At 39.0% G+C, this 23384-nt stretch overlaps 1 protein-coding gene across 4 annotated transcripts in view; it reads right to left on the reverse strand.

The window, feature by feature from the left end:
- CTNNA3 (catenin alpha 3) overlaps nt 1–23384 on the reverse strand; it is a 1797955-nt gene that overhangs the window by 1561002 nt on the left and 213569 nt on the right. For all 4 annotated transcript variants that reach the window (XM_045437558.1, XM_045437556.1, XM_045437557.1 and 1 more), the window contains one exon: nt 358–477. In XM_045437558.1, the coding sequence (XP_045293514.1) occupies nt 358–477 (120 nt within the window). The remainder of the gene's footprint in view (nt 1–357; nt 478–23384) is intronic.

Genomic DNA, 23384 nt, shown 5'->3' on the forward strand with positions numbered 1-23384 from the left:
TTTCTCCTCAAGTATCCCCCTGTCAAATATAAAAGCCATGTGGCCAAGCCATCACAGAGGTTTCCTATATGCCACTGAGGCATCCTGAATCAAAGGGTAGCTATATCTTCACAAACCAGCAGGAGTTTTCTTTAAGAGAGGTATATGGACACATGTGGAACCCCCCAAACTGCACATCTAAAAGCAAGGACCACAATGAATCTGTATGAACACGGCAGGTCACCACAGCACAGGACAACCTATTTCTGCCCTAAACATTAGAAGGTAAGTTTCCCCAGATCCACTTAAAACTGACAGGCAGGATGGTAGGAAGCTAAAGTGTTCATCTCCTCCACCAAGGAAAGTTCTGACTCCTACCTGCTGACGTTTGAAGGCTAAATAATCCAGATTTTCCAGCTCCTTCCCAAGCTTCTGGTAGGTTTTCTGGAGGTCAGATTTATTGGAAACGTTTTTAAGAGACTCAAATGTTCTTTGAAACTGAAATTAAAACAAAAGTAAATCATTAGAATAGCAGCACATTTTCCTCGAATGCCTAACTAGCTAAAACAGGGAAAGAGTCAACACTGAGTCAGTTTCCCTCATTCATAATAGAAAGATAAATACTAATTGCCTTTCAATGAAATTTAAGAAAGACTGATTATAAAGGATTAGAAGCTGTATCATAAGAACAACGAACATTATTGCATGAATGGGAAGTGTGTTTAGTCCTCATTCCAACAAAAGAGCATACTACATTTTCAAAAAATGGGTGCCTGGGTGGCTCAGTCAGTTAAGTGACTGACTCTTGATCTCAGCTCAGGTCTTGATTTCGGGGTCATGAGTTCAAGCCCCACATTGGACTCTGCGCTGGGCATGAAGCCTACTTGAAAAAAAAAAAAAGGAAACCTGTTTTAGCATACACCACTACTTCCAAAGAAGAAAACTGCAATGAATATATGATTTTAAATCATAATGAGGAAGTATTAAAAGGGCTCTCACATTCCAATCATGGAAACAAATTCATGTAAAGGTAGCTACTTGCCTCTACAGACATATCTATGCAAAATAAGTACCCTACAAACTTCAACCAGGAAGATCTCTCAGATCTTATATTTTGAGAAGGAAAGAAAACTAACATTTTGGCAATGGAAGCATATGTAGCATGTTCAGCAAACATTTATTCATTTCTGCTCTATAATGCAGATGAGTTATAAAATCAGTTCTGCTGAATCAGAACACTTCTGTTCATTTTTGAGTCAGATACTAGATAAACACAAAGGAGACAAATTGCAGTGGATCATAGAATATTGTTCTGCTGCTAATAATTAATTAAGCAAAGGGAGCTCACAAGAAATTCAATTTTTGATTTATTTTAGTAAATTAGAACATACTTTGGAAGATTAGTGATTTAAAATGTCAAGTAATGTCACTTACAATGACATTTACATTTGCTCTCTCTTCATGCCATTCATTTCCCATATTCTCACTGTGTGCCTTTAGATAGACTCCTACAGATAGAGACTTCACCATCTTAAACACACCAGAATTCCACTGTGACTATGATGCTGTGAGACAGGCTAGTAAGATTTTATACAGTATTATTAAGTTTCCAGGGAAATTACTTGACCCTTACTATTCAAACTCTATGGAGTAAGTCATATTATAACGGCATTCTACTGAATTAAATCCTCAATTTCACGAAAGCAACATGTTTATCTCAATCCAAGGTGAGAGAGGAAAAAGAAATGAGAAATAACAGTGCTAAGCTTCCACAGCTCTACAGTAAATTAAATTCAACAAATAATCTTTTAGAACCTACTATGCACAAGGTACTATGAATATAAAACACATTTCCTGCCCTAAAGGAATTTACAGACTACCAAGGAAACTAGACATGAAACTCAGAAGTGGGAAAGGCACTGACATTTACTGTGGGCCTGCTCAGTGCCAGGTACTTGATGCCTCCCAGCTGAATCCTCACAGGATTTCCTATTTCTCTCCCCATTCTACAAGTGAGTAAACTGTTACTCAGAAAATATAAACTGGGTTTTTACGACAATATTTGTGCTTATTCTACTATACCATTAACTCCAACACAAGGCAATGCAGTAAAGAGAGTACAAAAACAAAGGGATAAAAGCAACATGTTGTAAAACAGAAAAAAAAAAATCTTTATATTAATTGAGGGATCAGGCTGGGTAGAAGACACGAAGAGATCTGAATTGAGTTCCAAATGGCAGGAGAGTTCTCAGAGCCTTAAATGGGAACAAACTCTACCCATCAGTTTAAACATAGCCAAAGTCTGCTCCTTTTCCCCATTTTATAGCAAACATAATTTTGATGTAATTTTAATGACCTTTATATTAACTCTCTCTCATGTTGCACGATCATTCCTGTGCCTTGCCCATTTCTTGGTCCCTTCTCGCTATGTTCAAGTCAGAATACTAGATCTAACATTCTAAACAATTTAAGTAATTTCACTTATAATTAATATAAACTGTTTTACCAATCATTCTGTTTAATTCTAAGCACTTTATTTTCCCTAAAAAAATATTAGCTCTACTTTTCAAATATTTCTTCTTCACATTTATTTCTGTGAACTTTATATAGCTACAAGTAGGAACTTTAGGGTAAACACATTTGTAAGTCTTCAGAATAAAAAAAAAATGAAAATCAAGCAATGTGTTCATGGCCAAAGAAAAAAGGGAGAAAATCCAGCAATAACACATCACCACAAAATGTTTTTCTGAAAGCCCAGAGTTTGTGTGAAATGGAGATTTTTAAGTTTGACCTTTCATTATCAAGACTTACACTCTCCATTTATTGATACTAAATAGCTCAAAGCACTCAAACTATGATGATTCATTTATTTAAGTAGATTTTTCCCATACAACAACAAATAATTGTCAAGGAGAGGTCATACAATATCTACTGTGTACTTTAGGTTAGATCCCTAGTAAGCATACCCCGTCTCTCTCTGTCTATTTATATTTAAAGATGTTAAAGAGTAAAAGCAATAATTTTGCTTTGCAGATAAAGCTGACATAAAAAGATATTAAAAATAAGACAATGATTAAAGTGAGGCTTACATTTTACTTTAAAAAATCAGATGTTGACCTTATTTGAGGATTTTTCATTCCAACAGGTCACTATGCTTGATCACTGAAATAGACCTCTTGAGATTTTCTCAATGTGTTGCAATTTCATTACGTTGACTATGTCTCAAAATAAATGATCTCTCACTTGAAGATAAGTTGGGAAAGGAAGCACAACTAACTGAAGAGATTTTAACATTCCTAGACTTTACCTGTTCAAACTTTTGAGTGGAAATTTAAAACAAGCAAAGAAGTCCCAAATAATTTGTTGGACATTAAATTTATCCTGTTAATATTTTTACCTTACTATAAACAAAATTCAAACATAAAAAGAAAAAGCCCAATGAATAAATCTGACCCATGAACACGCCTAGGAATGTTTTAAAACTGCCGAAAGAGAATATCAAGATGGTCTCTGAACTGAGAAATAAATGCAAATTCTGTCCTATTTGACAACCTTATCAAATATCACAAGACAGACAAGACAAAAATGAGAAGTTGCAAACATTATCTCTAAGCCCAAAATCTGCCATTAAAGTAAGCACTCTAAACACTCCCACAGTGTTTTCTCATCAAATTCTTTTCTGTTCAGATTTTGGTTCAAGATGGCAATGTAGGAAGATCCTGAATTCACATCCTCCCACAGACACACTGAAGCTACAGCTATATATGTAACAATTTCCTCTGAAAAAAACCTAAAAACTGGCAGAGCAACTGCTTCACATCAAGCAAATGAAATGTAAACCACATCAAAACAGGTAGGAAAAGCTAAGGCACAAACTCACCGTAAACCCTATCCCCATCACGGCAACCAACATTTGGGAGGAAACTCAAAACCCACAGCTATCCCTGAGTATTATAGGATTTGTATGCCCCTTTAAGCATGCCAATATTTAAGACCAACACCTAAAACAAGTGGCTTTGAAGACCAATAAGGCTCATGCTCACAAGATCCACAGGGCCACTGGCAAACTGAGAAATGGCTCTTAAAAAGCTGCATGCAGATTCATCCATCAAGAGCCCAGCACAGAAGCTGCCCTTGAAAAGCATCCCAACCTTACATGAAAAAGACTCACTTACTAATTTTATTTTATTTTTTAAATTTAATTCCAGTAGAGTTAACATACACTATTATATTAATTTCAGGAAGACAATATAGTGATTCAACAATTCTATACCCTACTCACTGCTCATCAGTGCACATACGTGTACTCTTAATCCCCCTCACCTATTTCACCCATTCCTTCCCCCCCCTTTAGTAACCATCAGTTTATTCTTTATAGATAAGAGTCCATTTTTGGTTTGTCTTTTTTCCTTTGATTGGGTTGTCTTTTTTAAGTTTTTATTTGAATTCCAATTAGTTAACATAGAGTGTAATATTAGTTTCAAGTGTACAATATAGTTATCCAACAATTCCATACAATACCCAGTGCTCATCACAAGTGCACTCCTTAATCCCCATCACCTATTTAACCCATGACCTAATTCACCTCCTTTCTGGTAACCATCAGTTTGTTCTCTATAACTAAGACTCCATGTCTTGGTTTGCCTCTCTTTTTTTTCTTTCCCTGTGCTCATTTGTTTTGTTTCTTAAATTCCACATAAGAGTGAAATCATACGATATTTGCCTTTCTCTGACTTGTTCCATGTAGCATAATACTGTATAGCTCCTTCCATGTCATTACAAATGACAAAAATTTCATTCTTTTTTAGATGTCTGAGTAATATTCCGCTGTGTATATGCACCCCTTCTTTACCATTCATCAGCCAGTGGACATGGGGGCTGTTCCATAATTTGGCTCTTGTAGATAATGCTGCTATAAACTTTGGGATGCATGTACCCCTTTGAATTAGTGTTTTTGCACCTTCTAGTGCAAATGCTGGATTGTAGTTCTATTTTTTTAACTTTTTGAAGAGCATCCATACTATTTTCTAGAGTGGCTGTACCAGTTTGCATTCAAACCAACAGTGCAGGAGGTTCCCTTTTCCCCACAGTCTCCCCAACACTATTGATTTTTGTGTTGTTGATTTTAGCCATTGTGACAGGTGGAAGGTGATAACTCACTATAGTTTTGATTAGTGTTTCCCTGATCATGAGTGATGTTTAGCATCTTTTCATGTGTTTATTAGTCATCTATATTCTTTGGAAAAATGTCTATTCATGACTTCTGTCCATTTTTTAATTGGATCATTTATTTTTGGGGTGTTGAGTTTTAGAAGTTCTTTATACATTTTGGATACTAATCCTTTCTCAGAGATATCATATGTTGCCTTTTAGTTTTTCTTCCTACACTGTGCAGAAGCTTTTTATTTTGAAGTCCTAACAGTTTATTTTTGCTTTTGTTTCCCTTGCCTCAGGAGACAATTATAAAGAAGTTGCTATGGCCAATGTCAAAAAAGTTAGTGCCTATGTTCTGGGATCTTTATGATTTCAGGTCTCACGTATAGGTCTTTAATCCATTTTGAGTTTATTTTTGTGTATGATGTAAGAAAGTCATCCATTTACATTCTTTTGCATGTTGCTGTTTAGTTTCCCAGCACCATTTGTTAAAGAGACATTCATTTACCCATTGGATACTCTTTCCCACTTTGTCAAAGATTAATTGACCATATAGTTGTGGGTTCATTTCTGAGTTTTCTATTCTATTGATCTATGTGTCTATTTTTGTGCCAGTACCATATTGTTTTGAGCACTACAGATTTGTAATATAATTTGAACTCCGGACTCATGAGATGCTTCCAGCTTTGCTTTTCTTTTTCAAGGTTGCTTTGGCTATTCAGGGTTTTTTGTGGTTCCCTACAAATTTTAGGATTGTTAATTCTAGCTCCGTGAAAAATGCAGTTGGTGTTTTGATAGGGATTGCATTAAGCGTGTAGATTGCTTTGGGTAGTACAGACATTTTAACAATATTTGTTTTTCCAAACCATGAGCACGGATTGGAATATTTTCCACTTGTTTCTGTCAACGTCAATATCATGCATCCATGTTTTATAGTTTTCAGAGTATAGGTCTTTCATCTCTTTGGTTAAGTTTATTCCCAGGTATATTATAATCTTTGGTGCAACTGTGAAGAGGATTGCTTCCTTTTTTTTTAATATTTTTTATATTTAATTATTTTTGAGAGAGAGAGAGAATGCACAAGTAGGGGAGGGGCAGAGAGAAAGACACAGAATGAGAAGCCGGCTCCAGGCCCTGCACTATCAGTGCAGAGCCCAATGTGGGGCTCAAACTCATAAACTGTGAGATCATGACCTGAGCTGAAGTCAGATGCTGAACCAACTATGCCACCCAGGTGCCCCAAGAGGATTGCCTTCTTAATGACCCTTTCTGTTGCTTCATTATTAGTATAAAAAGGTACAACAAATTTCTGTACTTTAATTTTGTATCCTGAAACCTACTGAATTTATTAATTCATATCATCTGCAAATTGTGAAAGTTTTGCTTCTTCTCTACCAATCTGTATGCCTTTTATTCCTTCCTCTTGTCTGAATGGTATGACTAGGACTCCAGCATTATGTTAAATAATAGTGGTGACAGTGGACATCCTTGTCTTCTTCCTTACTACAGAGGAAAAGCTCTAGTTTTTCACTATTGTGTATGATGTTAGCTGTGGGTCTTTCATATAAGGTCTTTATTATATTGAGGTATGTTCCCTCTAATCCTACTTTGTTGAGGCTTCTTATAATGAATGGATGTTGTACTTTGTCAAACACTTTTTCTGCATCTATAGAAATGATCATAAGATTTTTATCACTTGTTTTATTGATGTGATGCATCACATTCATTAACATGCAAATACTGAACAACGCTTGTAGCCCAGAAATAAATCCTACTTGATTGTGGTGAATCATTTTTTAATGTATTGTTAGACTCAGTTTGCTAATATTTTGTTGAGGATTTTTGCATCTATATTCAACAATGATAATAGTCTGTAGTTCTCTTTTTCTATAGTGTCTTAACCTGGTTTTGGTATCAGGGTAAGGCTGGCTTCATACAATGAGTTACGAAGTTTTCCTTCCTCTTCTATTTTTTAGAATAGATTGAGGAGAATAGGTATTAGTACTTCTTTAAATATTTAGTAGAATTCACCTGTGAAGTTCTCTGGCCCTGGACTTTCATTTGCTGAGAGTTTTTTGATTACTGATTCAATTTCATTGCTGGTAAGTAATTGGTCTGCTCAAGTTTTTTCTATTTCTTCCTGTTTTAGTTTTGAGAGGTTATATGTTTCCAGGAATTTATCCATTTCTTCTAGATTGTCTAGTTTGTTACCATAGAATTTTCACAATATTCTCTTACAATCTTTTGTATCTCTGGGGTGTTGGTTGTTATTTCTCCCCTTTCATTTCAGATTTTATCTATTTGAATCTCTCTCTCTCTCTCTCTCTCTCTCTCTCTCTCTCCCTCTGTCTCTCTCTCTGATGGGTCTGGCTAAAGGTTTATTGATTTTGTTGATGTTTTCAAATAATCTGCTCCTGGTTTCATTCATCTGTTCTATTGGTTTTTTAGTTTTTATACCATTTATTTCTGCTCTAATCTTTCTTATTTCCTTTCTTCTACTGGTTTTAGGTTGTGTTTGTTGTTCTTTTTCTAGTTCCTTTAGATGTAAGGTTAAGTTTTTTATTTGGGATTTTTCTTGCTTCTTGAAGCAAGAAAGTTTATTGCAATAAATTTCCCTTTTAGAAGTGTTTTTGCTGCATCCCAAACATTTTGGGCCATCGTGTTTTCATTTTTTCTCGATGTATTTTTTTTATTTCCTCTTTCATTTCTTAATTGACCCATTTGCTGTTTAGTAGAATGTTACTTAACCTTCATGTATTTGTGCTCTTTCCAGATTTTTTCTTGTGGTCCATTTCTAGAGTCCCAGCATTGTGGTCAGAAAAGATGTGTAGTAGGACTTCAATCTTTGTACATTTCTGGGGCTTGTTTTGTGGTCTAATATTGATCTGTTCCAAAGAATGTTCCATGTGCACTTGAAAAGAATGTATATTCTACTGTTTTAGAATTCTATTTATAATTCTACTGTTTAAATCCATCTGGCCCAGTGTGTTATTCAAAGCTACTGTTTCCTTGTTGATTTTTCTGCTTAGGTGATCTGTCCATTGATGTAAGTGGGGTGTTAAAGTTCCCTACAATTATTATATTACTATTGATTATTTCCATTATGGTTGTTATTAACTATTTTATGTTTGGATTCTCTCATGTTGGGTGCATAAATATTTGTAATTATTATTTCTTCTTGTTGGATTGTCCCCTTTATGATTATAGTGTCCTTTGTCTCTTGTTATAATCTTTGATTAAAATCTATTTTGTCCTATTGAAGTATTGCAACCCTGGCATTTTCACTTCCATTTGAATGATACTTGCTTCTACATCACTTCACTGTCAACCCACATGTGTCTTTAGGTCTGAAATAAGTCTCTTGTAGGCAGCATAAAGGTTGATCTTGTGTTTTATCCATTCCATTACCCTATGTCTTTTTGTTAGAACTAAGTTTAGCCCATTTACATTCAAAGTAATTATTTATAGGTATGCACTTTTTGCCATTTTTAAACTTGATTTATGGTTGTTTATGTAATTCTCTGTTCCTTTTTTCTTTTGCTCTCTTCTCATTCTTTCGTAATATACTTGGATTCCTTTCTCTTAATTCTTTGCACATCTATTATTGGTTTTTGATTTATGGTTACCATTAGGTTTGCATATAACATCTTCTGCATATAGCAGTCTATGCTCACTTAAGTTTGAAGCCATTCTATACTCTCCTCACATTTTAGGTATATGGTGTCATGCTTTACTTTTTTTTATTTTATGAGTCCCTTGACTTATTTTTACAGTTATACTCATTTTTACAGTGTTTATGCTTCCTACTTTTCTTACTCTTACTTCTGGTCTTTCCTTTCCACTCAGAGAGTCCCCTTTCACATTTCTTGAATGTCTGGTTTAGTGGTCATGAGCCTCTTTAGTTTTGGTTTCTCTAAGAAATTATTTATCTTTCTTCTATTCTGAATGATTCCCTAACTGGCTAGAGTATTCTTGGGTGTATATTTCTTTCTTTTCAGCATTTGGAACATGTCATGCCACTCCCTTCATGCTTGCAGTTTCTGCTGAAAAATCCACTGAGAACATTACAGAGTTTCCCTTATATATAATTGTTTTCTTTTCTATTGCTGCTTTTGAAATTCTATCCTTATCACTATTGTCATTTTAATTACTATGGGTCTTAGGGTAATGTCCTTGGATTGTTTTTGTTGGGGGATCATTGTGCCTCCTGGACCTCAGTATCTATTCCTTTTGCCAAATTTGGGGAGTTTTTTAACTATTACTTCCTCAAATAATTTTTTTGCCCTTTTTTCTCTCTCTCTTCTCCTTCTGGGATCCCTATAATGCAAATGTTATTACACTTCATGATGCCACTATTTCACTTAGGTCTCTTGCTATGATTCTGTCCTGTTATTTCATTTGGGATACTGGTTTTGGGCTTTATTTGATGTTCCTTTTCCAGCACCTTTAGGTTTAAGATTAGTTTGTGTATTTGACTTTTCTTGTTTTTGTTTGTTTGTTTGTTTGTTTGTTTTTAGAGTGTGTGTGCATGAGCAGGGGAAGGGTAGAGACAGGGGGAGAGAGAATCTTAAGTAGGCTCCATGCCCAGAGAGGAGCCCAACATGAGGCTCAATATCATGACCGTGAGATCATAACCTGAGCCAAAATGCTCAGCTGAATTCAGCTGAGCTGAATGCTTAAATGACTAAGCCACCCAATTGCCTGAAACTTTTTTTTGCTTCTTGATAAAGGCCTGTATTGCTATATACTTCCCTCTTAGGACCAGCTTTACTTCACCCAAAAGGTTTGGGCTGCCATATTTTCACTTTTATTTGCTTCCTTTTTGTTTTAATTTCTTCTTTAACTTTCTGGTTAACTAATTCATGCTTTAGTAAGATGTTCTTTAACCTCTATGATTGGAAGGCCTTCCAAATTATTTCTTGTGGTTGACTTCAAGTTTCATAGCTTTATGGTCTGAAAATATACATTGTATAATCTCAATCTTTTTGTATGGCTTAGGCCTGATTTGTGACCCAGTATGTGATCTATTCTGGAGAATGTTCCATATGCACATGAAAAGAATGTGTATTCTGCTGCTTTAGGATGAAATATTCCGAATATAATTGTTAAGTCCATCTGGTCTGGTGTGTCATTCAAAGCCATTGTTTCTTTGCTGATTTTCTGCTTAAATGATCTGTCCATTGTTGTAAGTGGGATGTTAAAGTCCCCTACTGTTATTGTATCAATGAATTTCGTTATGCTTCTTATTAATTGATTTATATATTTGGGTGCTTTCAAGTTGGGGCCATATTTATAACCGTTAGATCTTCTTGTTGGATAGACCCCTTTATTATGATATAGTGCCCTTCTTCATCTTATACCACAGTCATTGGTTTAAAATCTAGTTTGTCTAAATATGGCTACTCTGGCTTTCTTTTGATGTCCATTGGCATGATAATTTGTTCTCCACTCCATCACTTTCAATTTGGAGGTGTCTTTGGGTGTAAAATGAGTCTCTTATAAGCAGCATATCAATGGTTTTTGTTTTTTTAATCCAATTTGATACTCTATGTCTTTTGACTGGAGTATTTAGTCCATTTGCATTCATAGTAATTGTGATAGACATTAATTTAGTGCCATTGTATTACCTGTAAAGTCACTATTCCAGTAGACTGTCTCTGTTGTTTTCTAGTCTTTGTTCTTTTGTGTCTCTTTCCCACTCAAATGGCCCCCTTTAATAATTCTTGCAGAGCTTGTTTATGGTCATGAACTACTTAGCTTTTGCTTGTCTTGGAAACTCTTTTTCTCTCTTTCTATTCTAAATGACAGTTTTGCTGGATAAAGAATTCTTGGCTACATATTCTTCCCATTTAGCATGTTGAATAGATCATGCCACTACCTTCTGGCCTGTCCAATTTCTATGAACAGGTGTGCTGCTAACTTTATGTGTCTACCCTTGTAAGTTAAGGATCTTTTGTCCTCAGCTGCTTTCAGAATCTCTCTTTGTCTTTTGGAAGTTTCCCTAGGCAAACTTGTCTTGCACATGATATGTCTTGGTGTTGACCTGTTTTTGTTGATTTTTAGGGGAGTTCTCTGTGCCTCTTGGACTTGAATTCCTGTTTCCTTCCCTAGATTAAGGAAGTTATCAGCTATAATTTATTCAAATAAACCTTCTGCCCCTTTTTGCTGCCCTTCCTCTTGAACACATATGATATACATATTATTGCACTTTACAGAATCCCTGATTTCCCTAATTCTATATTCATGATCTAATAATTTCATTTCCTTCTTCTTTTCAGCTTCACTATTTTCCATAATTTTATCTTCTTTATCACCTATTTGTTCCTCTGCATCTTCCATTCTCATGATTACAACCAGTCAGTTTTGCATCTCAGTTACAACATTTTTATTTCAGCCTGACTAGTTTTTAGGTCTTTTATCTCTGCATCAAGGGTTGCTCTGGTGTCTTCTATTCTTTTTTCAAGGCCAGCTAGTTAATCCTCATGACTGTTGTTCTAAATTCTTATTCAGACATACTGCTTGTATCTGTTTTGATCAGATATCTGGCTGTGGTTTCTTCTTGATCTTTCCTTTGGGAAAAATTCCTCCATCTTGTCATTTTGTCTAGGTTTCTGTCTTTTGTGTGTTATGACAACTTGTTATCTTTCCTGCTCCTGAGAGTAATGCTATATTAGGAAGGGGTCATACACTGTCCAGGGCCTGGTGCTTCAAGGAAGGGTTTCCAGTATATGCTGTGCACTCTGCTGTTGTAATTTGGCTGCTTTGTCCCACAGGCGATCCTCTGCAGAGTTCCTTTTTGCTTGCAGTGGGAGTATTTAGATCTTTAACTAGGTGTGTTTTGATTTGTTTGTTAGAATATGCCTGATTTAAAAAAAAAAAAAGCTGATCCAAAAAAAAAAGTTGATCTGAAAAAAACATGAAAAGGAAACGAAAAACAAATGAACAGAAACTATAAGCCTGATTTTTAAAAAAGAAAGAAAGAGAGGAGGAAAGATGGCAGAACAGCATGGAAGCTTTTTGTGTAACTTACATCCATGAAATACAGCCAGACCAACACTAAACCACCCTACACACCTAGAAAACTTATTGGAAGATTAACGCAACAATTTGCACAACCTGAACCACAGAATTCAGCAGGTATACAGCACGGAGAGCTGAACTTGGGGAGCAAGAAGCTGCGAAAGGTAGGGAACTGCTTTTGTGAGCGGAGAGAGGACTGAGACTGGAGAGGTGGGGAGAATACGGGAAAAGCACCCCTCCCCAAAAGCAGCTGGAGAGAAAGTGGAAACTTGGAAATAGCCGCAGGGACTAAACTAAAAAGGGAGAAAGGAGAAAGGAGAGAGTTTAAATTCCATTAAGACTGTAAACAAGGTGGGGCGCCTGGGTGGCGCAGTCGGTTAAGCGTCCGACTTCAGCCAGGTCACGATCTCGCGGTCCGTGAGTTCGAGCCCCGTGTCAGGCTCTGGGCTGATGGCTCGGAGCCTGGAGCCTGTTTCCGATTCTGTGTCTCCCTCTCTCTCTGCCCCTCCCCCGTTCATGCTCTGTCTCTCTCTGTCCCAAAAATAAATAAACGTTGAAAAGTGGCAAAAAAAAAAAAAAAAAAAAAAAAGACTGTAAACAAGGAGAGCACAAAAGCTACAACCCCACAGCTCGATACCTGGCAGTGCTCTGGTGGGACAAGCGAATCCCCAGGAACAGAGTGGGGGCCCGGAGGTTCTCGGGCCACACGGGGAAAACCAGTTCCACTGCTGGAAGGACATTTGGTAGAGGCTGTTGAAGCCACCTGGTCCCAGCAGACCCCAGAAAATGGCCACATTCGCTGGTGCTGGAACAAGGTCATTAAGGGTGAAGCCTGGTACCAGATGTGTGTTGTGATTTTCCATAATCCCTGAAACGCTGCTGCTACACTATCTTGCGTACTTTTTCTGGGATGGGCTGGCACCTGGCTGCAGTCTTGGGGCATCGGCAACAGCAGGGTCCAGAGGGCATTCCTAGGTGCAGCCGACATTCAGCCATTGCTCATTCGGCCATTGCTCAGTGAGACCCTCCTGCAGAGGGGTGGAATGGGTCAAAGCCGCAGTCCTTCAGAAGTAAGGGGCTGGGGAAAACAGCCACATCTGAGACAAAACTCAGGAGAGAGGTACTGCCTAGGGCCGGATCATGGAGAGTAAAAAAGCAGGAGAAGACGAGAGCTGAAGACAGAGGATGCTGAGCCGGGAGAACAGACTGGGTGGCTGGGTGGCGCCATTTTTACCGCTCCCGCACATGCCTATACGCACCTATGAACACCGCAACACTTCACCCCATTAGGCTAGCAGCGCCATCTAGTGGACAGTGGAGCTGCTAAACTGAGCCCTGCCCAATTGGGCCAACTTCGCTCTTCAAGTACACAAGTCTCACCATTGGCTTAATTTATGGACTATAAAGAGCTACACAGACTGACTTCTAGGGGAAACGAAGCAATTTCAGTCCTACTTCAATCTGTTAGCAGGTTCATCTATTCATTTTCTTTCTTTCTTGTTTCTTATTTTTCTCTTTTACAATACCTGGACCACTTTCTTATGCCATACACAAAAATACTCTCAAAATGGATGAAAGACCTAAATGTAAGATAGGAAGGCATCAAAATCCTCGAGGAGAAAGCAGGCAAAAACCACTTTGATCTTGGCCACAGCAATTTCTTACTCAACATGTCTCTGGAGGCAAGGGAAACAAAAGCAAAAATGAACTACTGGGACTCATCAAAATAAAAAGCTTCTGCACAGCAAAGGAAACAATCAACAAAACTAAAAGGCAACCAACAGAATGGAAGAAGATATTTGCAAATGACATATCAGATAAAGGATTAGTATCCAAAATCTATAAAGAACTTATCAAACTCAACACCCAAAAACCAAATAATCCAGTGAAGAAATGGGCAAAAGAAATGAATAGACATTTCTCCAAGGAAGACATCCAAATGGCCAACCAACACATGAAAAAATGCTCAACATCACTCATCATCAGGGAAAAACAAATCAAAAGCACAATGAGATACAACCTTATACGTGTCAGAATGGTTAACATTAACAACTCAGGAAATAACAGATGTTGGCAAGGATGCAGAGAGAGAGTATCTCTTTTGCATTGTTGGTGGGAATGCAAGCTGGTGCAGCCACTCTGGAAAACAGTATGGAAGTTCCTAAAAAAACTAAAAATAGAACTACCCTACGACCCAGCAATTGCTCTACTAGGCATCTATCCATGGGATACAAGTGTGCTGTTTCAAAGGGACACATGCACTCCATGTTTATAGCAGTACTATCAACAATAGCCAAAGTATGGAAAGAGCCCAAATGTCCACTGATGATGAATGGATAAAGAAGAAGTGGTACATATATACAATGGAGTATTACTCGGCAATCAAAAAGAATGAAATCTTGCCATTTGCAACTACGTGCATGGAACTGGGGGGTATTATGCTAAGTGAAATTAGTCAGTCAGAGAAAGACAAAAATCATATGACTTCACTCATATGAGGACTTTAAGAGACAAAACAGATGAACATAAGGGAAGGGAAACAAAAATAATATAAAAACAGGCAGGGGGACAAAACAGAAGAGATTCATAAATATGGAGAACAAACTGAGGGTTGCTGGAGGGGTTGTGGGAGGGGGAATGGGCTAAGTGGGTAAGGGGCATGAAGGAATCTACTCCTGAAATCATTGTTTCACTATATGCTAACTAATTTGGATATAAATTTTAAAAAATAAAAAATAAAATTAAAAAAAAAGAAAGAAAAAAAGAAAGAGAAAAGAAAAGAAGAAAAAAGGAAAAGAAAAGAAAAAAATCTGGTATTTCCACCAGAATTGAAGCTGATACACTGGAGCACTCTATGATCAGTAGACTTGGTGGGTGTAAGGTGCCTATGTTGGTCCTCTAGGGGAGAGGCCCCCTGTGCTGGCTCACAGTCAGACCTTCCCTAGTAAAGATGACCCTGTATGGTACAGGAGGTAGGGTTTGATATAAGTGGCTCCAGCCCCTACTGAAGGTGCTGTGTTGCTAACTGAAGTCCAACTGTGCTGGTGGGCAGGGGGGAAATATGTCACCACACTCTTTTACCCCCAGAGAGGAAGGCTCACACCCACTGCCACAGACAAGCAAACAATCACCCCTCCTGTTTCCCAGGCTTCTATCTGATCCCCACCCTCCCCCAGTCTGTGCTTGGGCCATCAATATCCCTGGAGCCACAGCTCTCCTGTCTTCTATCTCTGGCTGGGATTCAAAATTCCAAATTTTAAAGGACCTGGCAAGGTGGGGACCTGCTTCCTTCTTCCAGAGTACAGTGTTGAAGCACTGCTCCTGGAGCCATTCTGTCCCAGAAAAGCAGCAATGTGGATGGAACTGGAAGGTATTATGGTGAGTGAAATAAGACAGCCAGAGAACAGATATCACATGTTTTCACTCATATGTGGATCTTGAAAAACTGAACGGAAGACCATGGGGAAAGGGAAGGGGGGAAAAAAACAGATACAAACAGAGAAGGAGGAAGGCCAACCACAAGAGACTATTAAATACAGAGAACAAACTAAGGATAGATGAGAGTTTGGGGGAGAGGGAAAATGGGTGATGGGCAGTGAGAAGGGCACTTGTTGGGATGAGCACTGGGTGTCGTATGTAAGCCAATTTGACAACAAATTATAGTCATTAAAATAAATAAATAATTGGAAAAAAGGGAAAAAGAAAAGCAGTCACTTGACTGCACAAGTGCCTGGAGTTTATGGTGAAGCACAATGAAAACCTGCAAACAGATTATCTGCCCTCTGCATGAGCCTCTGTCCCCTGCTGTTAAGTGGCTGCTCAAAGGTGTCAGCCCAATCTTTTGTCCTTGAAGAAGCAATACACCATCTTCCAAATGCACTCTAGAGGAGCGCCTGGGTGGCGCAGTCGGTTAAGCGTCCGACTTCAGCCAGGTCACGATCTCGCGGTCCGTGAGTTCGAGCCCCGCGTCAGGCTCTGGGCTGATGGCTCAGAGCCTGGAGCCTGCTTCCGATTCTGTGTCTCCCTCTCTCTCTGCTCCTCCCCCGTTCATGCTCTGTCTCTCTCTCTGTCTCAAAAATAAATAAAATAAAAAAAAAATGCACTCTAGAAAAGGTAACTTCTCTCTCTCAGTACGACCCAGGGGATCCCCACACCAGGCTGTCTGCTGTCTGCTCTCAAGCCTTTACCCTCTTCTCACCTGGACCACTGCCACCTGCTCAGATCAACTCTAGAAAATGGCACAGACGTCCAAATCCTCTGAATTTGAGCTCCACTCTGCAAAAACTTGGAATAATCAGTTCCTCCCAATTTCTCAGTCAATGATTTTTGCAGGGGTGCTCTTCTGGCACAAAACCAGCACGCTGTTCTCTCTACTCCTCTCTCCCTTTCTCTCCTCTCCACAAAAAGGGCTTCCTACTCCCTATGGCACCATGGCCTTTCTCTCCCCCAATTCATGTCTCTGCACTTCATATTGGCCACATTCTCGCCCTCAAATTATGCAGATGGTTCTCTTAATCCTAGGTATTCAAAGTAATTTGATGTTGATCTAGCTGTGTTCAAGGGATGGGGCAAGCCCAGGGTCCCCCCACTACTCCCATCTTAATTCCTCCCCAATGCTTATTTCTTGAGGCTTTCCAAATCTATCTCTTATTTGCTCTCATGTGCTCTAAACATATATTTTAGTATCTATTATCTCTCATATGTGCCTAAATAAGCCTAAAATAATAAAATAAATCAAATAAGCCTAAAACCCATAAACTATTTCTCCTCTACCTAAAACTGAAAACCAAGGTCCTCATGCCCAGCCAGATTCCTGAAAGGCTACCTGATGCTACCCTTTCTATCTAAACAGATTCCAATCACTTTCCAAATTGTAGACTGTTCCTCCTTCATTTATCTCATTCATTCCCTATCCTACCCCATCATTTCACAACCAGATGACAGCATCAGCCTAATCACTAGCCTCACTGCCTCCAGTCTGGCTCCCTTGCCCACTGCTGCTAGACTAACGGTCCTATAATGCAAATCTGCTTATGTCATACCCATGCTTAAAATATTTAATGATTCCTCGTTAGCTTTCAGACTACACTTCAAACTATTTATCTTAGCACACAGGCCTTTCACAAGTAGGTCTATGCCTACCTCTCCACCTTCAACTCTTTTCATTTTTAAACATTTTGTTTGTTATTTTATTGAGTTTTGAGAATTCTTAATAAATTTTGAGTACTGGCCATTCATTATGAGTGGTTTGCCTATATAGCCTTCCAGACTCTGGCTTGTCTTTTAATTGTTTTTGTTTGTTTGTTTTTAGTATAGTTGTCACACATGTTACATTAGTTTGAGGTATATAACACAGTGACCCTTCATCTCAGCCCTCAGAAGTATTACAGGTCTTTGAGTATGTACTGTTCTTGCAGTTAAAATGCTCTCTTCCTCCATCACCTTCTTTGTCTAGTTACTCAAATTCACTCAAAATACTTTCCCTTGATACAATTGCCATCATGCCTCCATAATAGTTACACCAACTTCTATCAGAGTAACTTATATTAATTTATGTCTTAGTCTGTAAATTCCAGGAGAAAAGGGCCATGGTATTATTTTTTCTAAACTTGAATCCCTATCATACAGTAGTGATTAGCACACAGTAGTGCACAAAACACAACCATTTGCTGAATGGATTAATTAACAATCAAATTGGAGATACCTAGAATGATGCTGGTCCCTTTTAAAGTTATAATTTTACATGGTTTAAATTTCCTTTGTCCCTGAAGTTTTCAGTATGCTATCAGGCACGAATCCAGTGATTTGTACCTTATTTGTCTCCATTTTCTAGTTCCTCCTATTCTATCTTTAATACCAGTATTGTGACTTGATTTTTCTTTAAACCTTAATATCTCTGCATATATTTTTCCTAGAATATTCTGCAGAATATGCTTGGCTTCTAATAGCTCTTAATAATACAATAATTTCTTCCCTTATAAACTGCTGATATTTTTAATGAAAGGAACCTTTAGAAAGACTCTTTGCTGGTATGCCTGCCTTTTAATAATAGAAGGTACCTTAAAAAAACATCAGCTACTGGGGCACCTGGGTGGCTCAGTTGGTTAAGAGTCCAACTCTTGATTTTGGCTCAGGATACGATCTGATAGTTCATGGGTTTGAACCCCATGTCAGTCTCCACGTTGACAGCACAAACCTGCTTGGGGTTCTCCCTCTCCCTCTCTCTGCCCCTCCCCTGCTCATGCACACACACTCTTCCTCTCCCTCTCTCTCTCTCAAAATAAATAAACTTCAAAAAATATATAAAATTAAAAAATAAAAATAAATAAAACTGGTTTGATAAATGGAAAATGTTAGAAAATTTGGTTCAAATTTGTTTCCCTTCATTTTTTAGGCATAAGGATAACATTGTACTGCAAGAGTCTACAAGAGTCAAAAATGTGAGAAAAAGGTACCATGGTGGCAAAAGGAAAGACAAGAAAAGGAAAGAAAACGAAACAGAGAGCACCAGTTCTTGCTAGGTAACTTATGTATCATTTAATGTTTACAAAATCCTTTCAAAGTATTCAGAGTAAGTTTTATTATCCCTATAACTCAGAAGAAGAAGCCAAGGCTCACAGATTTTTAACTTTCCTAAATTCACCCAGCTAATCAACAACAGAGCCAGGATTGAAGCAAAGTCTCTTCTGCCAAAAGCAATGGTTTTTTCCTCCACATTGTCCTGACCCCTAAGGAAAGCAAGAGACACCCCAGCCAATTTTGTCTCAAATAAAATCGACCTTTATAAAAACCCAGATGCCAATAAAATAAGATATGGTATCTTGAGAAGTATAAATAGTGAAGTTCAAAAAACCTTGACCAATACTAAAAAAGAATTTTTTTAAATTCCCACGGAATGGTGGCAATAAAGCCAAACTGTCTTTCCAAGTTTCTATGATTTATTTAATACTGAAAGATTGTCATTCTCTTCTCTATCCTCTCTTACCTTTGATTTGGACCTATTTCCTGGAGAAAAAAAATTCCTTACGGAACCTGATGACTTTAAAACTGCCAAATCAAAAATCTTTGTTGTACTTAATTATATATCAACTCTGTGTTGGTCAGCACTACTTTTCCTACTGAGAATTCCTCAGTGAACCACATATGCACTAGTTGGTGGTCTCAGTCTATGTCCTCATAAATGGTCGATCATAACTGCATCTCTGGAGGCAGTCTCAGTGGAAAGAGGATAATTCAGTAAAAATAACAAAGTATAAGGAAGTCAGGAAATGTATAGGTACAGAGTATTAATCAAAAATTGAGTAATATATAGGGATGCCTGGGTGGCTCAACTGGTTAAGTATCTGACTCTTGATCACAGCTCCAATCATGATCTCATGGTTTGTGAAGTTCGAGCCCCACATCAGGTGCTATGCTGACAGCACTGAGCGTGCTTTTGATTCTCTGTCTCCCTCCCTCTCTGCCCTTCCTCTTCTGGTGCTCTATGTGTCTCTCTCAAAATAAATAAACATTTTTTTTAATTGAGTAATATCTCCTTGACCTGACATCTAAAAGGAAACATACCGGAAGGAGGGAAGATGGCGGCAAAGGAGGACGCTGGGCTCACCGCGCGTCCTGCTGATCACTTAGATTCCACCTACACCTGCCTAAATAACCCAGAAAACCGCCAGAGGATTAGCAGAACGGAGTCGCCGGAGCCAAGCGCAGACGAGAGGCCCACGGAAGAGGGTAGGAAGGGCGGCAAGGCGGCGTGAGCTCCACGGACTGGCGGGAGGGAGCCGGGGCGGAGGGGCGGCTCGCCGGCCAAGCAGAGCCCCGGAGTCTGGCCTGCAAAAGCGGAGGGGCCTGACGGACTGTGTCCCGACAGCAAGCGCGACTTAGCGTCTGGGAGGTCATAAGTTAACAGCTCTGCTCAGAAAGCGGGAAGGCAGGAGGACAAAGGGAGGGAGAGCTGCTGAGCCCCTGGACAACAGAGCTCAGTTTGGTGGGGGAACAAAGGCGCTCGCCAGCGCCATCTCCCCCCCCATCCCCCAGCCAAAATCCCAAAGAGAACCAGTTCCTGCCAGGGAACTTGCTTGCTCTGCGCAAACACCCAACTCTGTGCTTCTGCGGAGGAGCCAAACCTCCCGCAGCGGATCTGACTCCCTCCCGCTGCCACAGGGCCCCTCCTGAAGTGGATCACCTAAGGAGAAGCGAGCTAAGCCTGCCCCTCCTGCCCCTGTGCACCTTGCCTACCCACCCCAGCTAATACGCCAGATCCCCAGCATCACAAGCCTGGCAGTGTGCAAGTAGCCCAGACGGGCCACGCCACCCCACAGTGAATCCCGCCCCTAGGAGAGGGGAAGAGAAGGCACACACCAGTCTGACTGTGGCCCCAGCGGTGGGCCGGGGGCAGACATCAGGTCTGACTGCGACTCCGCCCACCAACTCCAGTTATACACCACAGCACAGGGGAAGTGCCCTGCAGGTCCTCACCACGCCAGGGACTATCCAAAATGACCAAGCGGAAGAATTCCCCTCAGAAGAATCTCCAGGAAATAACAACAACTAATGAGCTGATCAAAAAGGATAAATAATATAACAGAAAGTGAATTTAGAATAATAGTCATAAAATTAATCGCTGGGCTTGAAAACAGTATAGAGGACAGCAGAGAATCTCTTGCTACAGAGATCAAGGGACTAAGGAACAGTCACGAGGAGCTGAAAAACGCTTTAAATGAAATGCAAAACAAAATGGAAACCACCACGGCTCGGATTGAAGAGGCAGAGGAGAGAATAGGTGAACTAGAAGATAAAATTATGGAAAAAGAGGAAGCTGAGAAAAAGAGAGATAAAAAAATCCAGGAGTATGAGGGGAAAATTAGAGAACTAAGTGATACACTAAAAAGAAATAATATACGCATAATTGGTATCCCAGAGGAGGAAGAGAGAGGGAAAGGTGCTGAAGGGGTACTTGAAGAAATAATAGCTGAGAACTTCCCTGAACTGGGGAAAGAAAAAGGCATTGAAATCCAAGAGGCACAGAGAACTCCCTTCAGACGTAACTTGAATCGATCTTCTGCACGACATATCATAGTGAAACTGGCAAAATACAAGGATAAAGAGAAAATTCTGAAAGCAGCAAGGGGTAAACGTGCCCTCACATATAAAGGGAGACCTATAAGACTCGTGACGGATCTCTCTTTTGAAACTTGGCAGGCCAGAAAGAATTGGCACGAGATTTTCAGTGTGCTAGACAGAAAAAATATGCAGCCGAGAATCCTTTATCCAGCAAGTCTCTCATTTAGAATAGAAGGAGAGATAAAGGTCTTCCCAAACAAACAAAAACTGAAGGAATTTGTCACCACTAAACCAGCCCTACAAGAGATCCTAAGGGGGACCCTGTGAGACAAAGTACCAGAGACAACACTACAAGCATAAAACATACAGACATCACAATGACTCTAAACCTGTATCTTACTATAATAACACTGAATGTAAATGGATTAAATGCGCCAACCAAAAGACATAGGGTATCAGAATGGATAAAAAAACAAGACCCATCTATTTGCTGTCTACAAGAGACTCATTTTAGACCTGAGGACACCTTTAGATTGAGAGTGAGGGGATGGAGAACTATTTATCATGCTACTGGAAGCCAAAAGAAAGCTGGAGTAGCCATACTTATATCAGACAAACTAGACTTTAAATTAAAGGCTGTAACAAGAGATGAAGAAGGACATTATATAATAGTTACAGGGTCTAACCATCAGGAAGAGCTAACAATTATAAATGTCTATGCGCCAAATACCGGAGCCCCCAAATATATAAAACAACTACTCATAAACATAAGCAACCTTATTGATAAGAATGTGGTAATTGCAGGGGACTTTAACACCCCACTTACAGAAATGGATAGATCATCTAGACACACAGTCAGTAAAGAAACAAGGGCTCTGAATGAGACATTGGATCAGATGGACTTGACAGATATATTTAGAACTCTGCATCCCAAAGCCACAGAATATACTTTCTTCTCGAGTGCACATGGAACATTCTCCAAGATAGATCATATACTGGGTCACAAAGCAGCCCTTCATAAGTTTACCAGAATTGAAATTATACCATGCATACTTTCAGACCACAATGCTATGAAGCTTGAAATCAACCACAGAAAAAAGTCTGGAAAACCTCCAAAAGCATGGAGGTTAAAGAATACCCTACTAACGAATGAGTGGGTCAACCAGGCAATTAGAGAAGAAATTAAAAAATATATGGAAACAAACGAAAATGAAAATACAACAATCCAAACGCTTTGGGACGCAGCGAAGGCAGTCCTGAGAGGAAAATACATTGCAATCCAGGCCTATCTCAAGAAACAAGAAAAATCCCAAATACAAAATCTAACAGCACACCTAAAGGAAATAGAAGCAGAACAGCAAAGACACCCCAAACCCAGCAGAAGAAGAGAAATAATAAAGATCAGAGCAGAAATAAACAATATAGAGTCTAAAAAAACGGTAGAGCAGATCAACGAAACCAAGAGTTGGTTTTTTGAAAAAATAAACAAAATTGACAAACCTCTAGCCAGGCTTCTCAAAAAGAGAAGGGAGATGACCCAAATAGATAAAATCATGAATGAAAATGGAATTATTACAACCAATCCCTCAGAGATACAAACAATTAGCAGGGAATACTATGAAAAATTATATGCCAACAAATTGGACAACCTGGAAGAAATGGACAAATTCCTGAACACCCACACTCTTCCAAAACTCAATCAGGAGGAAATAGAAAGCTTGAACAGACCCATCACCAGCGAAGAAATTGAATCGGTTATCAAAAATCTCCCAACAAATAAGAGTCCAGGACCAGATGGCTTCCCAGGGGAGTTCTACCAGACGTTTAAAGCAGAGATAATACCTATCCTTCTCAAGCTATTCCAAGAAATAGAAAGGGAAGGAAAACTTCCAGACTCATTCTATGAAGCCAGTATTACTTTGATTCCTAAACCAGACAGAGACCCAGTAAAAAAAGAGAACTACCGGCCAATATCCCTGATGAATATGGATGCAAAAATTCTCAATAAGATACTAGCAAATCGAATTCAACGGCATATAAAAAGAATTATTCACCATGATCAAGTGGGATTCATTCCTGGGATGCAGGGCTGGTTCAACATTCGCAAATCAATCAACGTGATACATCACATTAACAAAACAAAAGAGAAGAACCATATGATCCTGTCAATC

Source organism: Leopardus geoffroyi, chromosome D2 (assembly GCF_018350155.1).
Source record: "Leopardus geoffroyi isolate Oge1 chromosome D2, O.geoffroyi_Oge1_pat1.0, whole genome shotgun sequence".
In the NCBI taxonomy this organism is placed as follows: Eukaryota; Metazoa; Chordata; class Mammalia; order Carnivora; family Felidae; genus Leopardus; species Leopardus geoffroyi.